We start from the raw sequence: 5,595 nt of genomic DNA, 5'->3' as shown, positions 1-5,595 counted from the left end.
AATAAAATTTCAAAAATTGAAAAATACAGCAATGGCTTAATCTAACTGAGGTTCACAGTGATAGAAGAACTAAATTGAAAAAAAATAATTATAGTTATAAGATATCAAATGAAATCGTCGTTATAATTGAGATTTTATTCAAAAAAAAATATATCAAATGTTTGGAGATTCATTTTGTATGTTATATGGGTAATAGGATCGTGATTAAGAATTATTTGATCATTTTTTTTTCAAAAAAAGGAGAAATATAATCTATTTGAATTTGAGACTATTATTTAAAATTTTAATGAAACATTAAATTTATTATATGATGTTTGCTCATCGTGAAAATTACCAATTGATGTGGAGGATTTAAATAACAATACAAATGATAGGGTGGATGTGTACTAAATAGTAAATAATTACACATCACCTATAATAATTAATGAGTGTTACATTCCGTCTTTAGAATATTGATCGGATGAGCACTAGTATCCGAACCATATACTAGTGTTAATCCAATGAATTATAAATTCGATTTTTATCATAGCAAAGATTAAAGACCTAAGATTCAATTTATCTTCTCCAACATAATTGATGGCACGAATATCAAAAATCGTACAAAAATAGTCATCTCAATGAGCGTCACATTAAGAATGGTATAATTGTGGTGGTTGAAGTAAAGTTGTTAACTAATAGTTATAAATAAATAGTAATAAAAATAATAATAAATAGTGGTTTATATTTATTTGGGCCCCCACAAGTCAATTGTCTGGCCCAAAGCTTCACATCGGGGCAGTTGGCCTCTCGCAGATAGGATCTCGGCCCATTTCCAGGCCCTGCTTAGTCCACATGTGTTATATTTTAGTTGAGTTATTTGATTAAAATAACAAATTAAGGAAAATTACTTTGTTTGAATTACGAAATTACCCTCACTAGAAGCATTTGGAGCCACAAAGAAAGTCCCAGAGCAGAGGAAGGAAGCCAGGCTAGCCAGCCAGATAAAGAATGGCCTCCGTTCATCTGCACCCCCCACCACTCCGGCCGCCGGAGGTCTCCGCCGGCTACAGAAACTGCCGCAGATTCGTCACATTCACCTCCAGGAAGAGAGGCAAGTCAGTCTCCTTCGCCGCGAACTCGCTGGAATCGGCCCTGGAACCTGCCCAAATCGAGCTCGAATTCATTGGGGTAGGCACACGTATTAACCAAATTTGGATAGGAGTAACATCAAATGATTGTATATGTCCCATATGTGGTTTTATGAATTCGAATTTCCTGTTCAAATGGTTTGTTTTGATGGTATGGTTTGCTGGGTGGGTGTGGATTAGCCGAAGGCGGGTGGCGACGGGAAGTTTCCGGTGGACAGAGCGACGGCCGTGAGCGGAGAGAAGCTCCTGAGGAACATCATGTTGGACAACAAGATTGAGCTCTATGCCGCCTACGTAAGTATTTCTAAACAATCACAATATTAACTAGCTTGATTACTTTTAATGAAAATGCGTCATCATTTGAATAGTCACCAATATAACTAATCATTTTACAAAGAGTTCTAACTTTAGAAAAATCACCAAGTTAGCTAGTAATTAAGTAGTTAATTAACCAATTTAACTATTATTTATGAAGAGTTGTTATTATTTGAATAATCGCTTGAGTAGTTGATATCTAATTAACCGCTACTGTATCTTCTTATCATAAGAGTCCACTCCTAGAAAAGTGCTAGGAACTTCTATAAATAGTAAGTTAGCTTATCTGGGTGCATTAGTTTCTTCTACATTTTCTACTCTGGGCATATGTCTGTTGTTAAAGGAAATTGTTTCAGGGGAAGCTTTAGCCATCACTTCATCTGTGTTTAAACTAATAAGAAAAATGGAATTAACCCCGTGAACAGGGGAAGGTGATGAATTGTGGGGGTGGAGGAAGCTGTGGAACATGCATTGTGGAGGTATAATCTTGATTTTACTTTTGTTTTTGTGTTTTTAATCTTTAGGGTCAGCACATTTTCAAATTCAGCTGTTAATTATTTTGTTTAAGCTCTTAAAGTTAATGATGACATGAAAATGTCACCAATAATTAGTAAGACTATTATGGACCAATGGAATGACTTAGGGTATTGACTGGTTGAATTCCTGGCTAAATACTCGTTGGCCAGAAGAATCCTGAGTTGAATGATCTGCAATCACAATGGAGAACTGCCCCAGGGTGTTCTCAGGAAGGCTCTCCGATGTTTCAAGTCATTAGGAAATTATGAGAGTAAAAGGGAGACAACATAATAGTAGTAAAGAACTTAGATGGTAGAGAGAATGTGATAGGAGATGATGTTTTATAGCTATGGAGGCCCAATGTAGGTAGGAGTTTATGCTAGTTGGTGAATAGCTCCTTATCACACGTATGGCTTGGAGTCCAATTCTCAGAAGATGAATCCCTGTCTTTATATTTATCCCCAGATTTTGAGAGATGTTGGTTGCTATCTAGTTATTGTCGCCGTGTCCTCCTGGCTGCAGGAGACTTTTACTGTGCCCCGCTGGTCTTGTCTTGACGATGTAAGCAGCAAGGTGCCACATGTTATAGGGTCAATATTTTGGCCACATCACTTTATATAATCCAATCATCAATAAATGTAACAGGGAAGTTCTATAATGCCATTGCTTCCAAGTTCAACTAATTTTGAATGTTTGAACTAAAGGCTGATGTTCAAAAGAGTGAAACTAGACTGGGAATGGAACAATAGAGTAGTTAGTGTGTTATCTTAATTATGTTTCTAGTTCAGATCTTAATGTTCTATAGTTTTGTGCAAAATCATTCTTCTTTTGCTGTAGATTGTCAATGGAAAAGATCTTTTAAATGAAAGGACAAATACTGAACTCCGCTATCTGAAGAAGGTACATATACTCTGCTCTTGCCCTCTTTCTTTAGTAGTTTCTGTTTCATAGAATTTGGGGGCATGACAAAATCACAGTTACCAGATTCTTGCCCATCCCCTTGAAACCGCAACCTGGATCACATGCTCCAAATTGTGATTCTTTTGCATTCCGGGACGACAAGGGAGGCGATCTGAATGCCCAATAATAGAGATCCCAAGTAGTGCATAAGTTTAGTTAAAACAATTAAAAACTAGGGAAGAAACTTAAAGTCAGAATAATTTTCAAATAATATTAGAGAAAAGAAAGCTTGCCTATGTCACTATCTTGTATATTTTATTGCATTTTGAATTATATTCAAACCTAACATCATTTGCATAGGATTCCTTCATTGCATAAGTTGTACAGAAGCATTGAAAATAATTGAAAACAAACCAACTTCTATAATAGCAAAGTACCAATCTACCTAATTTGGACTTGAGTATAACTACCAAACAGACCACAACCTGAAATACCAAACCAATTAAGACTACCCTCTCCATTCCACAAAATTAGCATACTAATGTACCCCATACCATGGCTTGTACCACATTCCTGATAACTATGGTCTCTAGCTTAGGTGGTATTACCAGCTGCTTTATTAGGAGAATGTGTGTAATCCATCTCTTGGTAGAAGTGTATGGAGCAGGGCTATGGAAACATGGGGGAATTTTGTAGCCATTTGCTGTTGGCAAGTTAAAATCTTAGCACAACTAAGACTGGGAGACTAGTAAAAACTACATTTTGAGTGTACATTCTTATGGATTTCACTTTAGCCAGTATTTAGCTACTTTAATTTTAAGATCAAGTTGCATTGTACAGAAACCGGAATCATGGAGGCTGGCCTGTCAAACAATTGTTGGAAACAAAGAAAACTCCGGGAAGGTATGCTGTTGTGTTGTGGAGCTTGTTATATAATTGCATTCTTCAACTTTTCTTATAAAGATACAATATGGATGCTTTTAATTTAATTCCTTCAAATTAATACTTGTAATTTCAAATATTGGTTTGGGGTAATTTTCTCTAAAATTAATTTTGTTTTCTGCTTCTGGTTTTGCTTTAAACTAGAAGCTCCAAACTTTTTCTTCTTCTTCACAACAGAAAAATCGTTCTCTTTTTTGGCTGTCAGTAAAAACGTTTTTTTCTTTTTTCAAAAAACACTTTTTGTCATCAAACATCACGAAAAACTCAGAAATGCTCTTATTCCCCCAAAAACACTTTTTTTTTTTTTGGGGGGGGGGGGGGGGGGGTTCTCATTGCTCGGTGAACAGACCCTTAGTTTCACTAATTTTCTCTTGGTGCCACTCCCTTTAACCATATGGAAGCATGCTTCTATAAAACTTAATTCCTCTGGCTCTTCAACATGTCGCTGGACTTTTTTCACTTTGGCATTGATGTGCACGTGTGTAGCTACATATATTTCTATAGGATCAAAGAAGAAAAAGGATGAAAAATATATTAACGGTATTAGAGAATTTTAAGGACGAAAAAATGTCATGCCTTTTGATACTTCATTGAGGACAATTGTAATTCTAGTCTCAATTAGCATGTTGTGAAGTGTGTATTCTTTTTCTTGCAATGCAAAGGGTGTCTCATTGCACAGGTCTCCCTCCTTTGTTGGGGTTGGGAAATGATTGTTTTTATATGCAGTATTACGCTTGTTTTGCCAAGAGAATGCTGAAAAGTGTATTCTCTTTCTTGCAATGCAAGGGGCATCCCACATCCCAATTCCCAGGACTCCTTGCTTTGTGAGCATTGGGGAATGGTCGTTTTTGTGCACAATCTTACCTATACTTCGCAAAGAGAATATTTTCAAAACTCAAACTCATGACATTCCAATCGCAAAAGAGCAACCTTATCGTAGATCCCAACCAAGGCTTTGCAATGCTACTCTTGGCTGCAAAACATCGAATATGAATATTTCCTCCAATGTCATGCAAAATTGTCAATTAATTTATATTTGCTACATGGTGGATTGGCGCAGTTGTATCTTAGTCTATTGCATGCAGGTTGTGGTTCAAAGATTGCCTCAGTGGAAGAAGTGATGATGTGAAGAAGCATTTGTATTGCTACCAAAATGGGAATGAGAAAAAGGGACCAAAACCAAGCAGCATATTTCAGATCTGAAACAAAGCCAAGTAACCAAATCAAAACCCCTTTCTTGGCAAGCTTTATGTCCATATTTGTACTTTGTGTACATTACAGTATATGTGTGCGCGCACGCTCGCTGTTGATTTGTGCCAAGGATTATATGACCTGTTATTTGCTTGTCTGTAGTGTTTGTTGATTATTCAAGAAAATAGATTGATAAGAATGGTTATAGAGAAATGATTGGCGAGTTAGGATTTGTGTAGACAACTATATCTAGTGAGACTAAGGCTTTATATGTTATATTATTTTTTTGTCAATCTGAACCTTTGGAAAAAGTTAAAAGTTAGTACACTAGGCTTTGGAAAGAAGCAAACTTGTGGAACATCTAAACAAAATTGATGTAGAGCATTGCACCTTAACTTTATTTTGAAGGGTAAATTTCACCCACGTGTCTCATGTGGTTTGGGTCGTTTTTACAGACATTTTTTATGGTCTACTTTTAGTATTTTAAGTCTCTATTATATACTTTTTTAAACATATTTTGCAAGATAAATTAAATTTTGACCTAATGAAAGGGGCTTGATTTAAAGAAAAAAATAACACAAAATATTAGTAAAAATTATTTAAG

At 35.8% G+C, this 5,595-nt stretch overlaps 1 protein-coding gene across 2 annotated transcripts; it reads left to right on the top strand.

The window, feature by feature from the left end:
• The first annotated feature begins 929 nt into the window (after positions 1–929).
• LOC127812564 (photosynthetic NDH subunit of subcomplex B 3, chloroplastic) lies at positions 930–5,219 on the top strand. Of its 2 annotated transcripts, XM_052352990.1 has the most exons (6): positions 936–1,167; positions 1,308–1,421; positions 1,868–1,921; positions 2,796–2,858; positions 3,699–3,761; positions 4,886–5,219. In XM_052352990.1, the coding sequence occupies exons 1-6, from the start codon at positions 988–990 to the stop codon at positions 4,919–4,921; spliced, it is 510 nt and encodes a 169-aa protein (XP_052208950.1). In that variant the 5' UTR covers positions 936–987; the 3' UTR covers positions 4,922–5,219. The 2 variants fall into 2 exon arrangements, with proteins under 2 accessions (XP_052208951.1, XP_052208950.1); XM_052352991.1 differs by lacking the exon at positions 1,868–1,921 and having other exon boundaries at positions 930–1,167.
• Positions 5,220–5,595: the final 376 nt, after the last annotated feature.

The sequence above is a fragment of the Diospyros lotus genome, chromosome 11 (genome assembly GCF_014633365.1).
Source record: "Diospyros lotus cultivar Yz01 chromosome 11, ASM1463336v1, whole genome shotgun sequence".
NCBI lineage: Eukaryota > Viridiplantae > Streptophyta > Magnoliopsida > Ericales > Ebenaceae > Diospyros > Diospyros lotus.
Note: the sequence above shows the minus strand (reverse complement) of the source record. Positions and strands in the feature narration are given on the sequence as shown.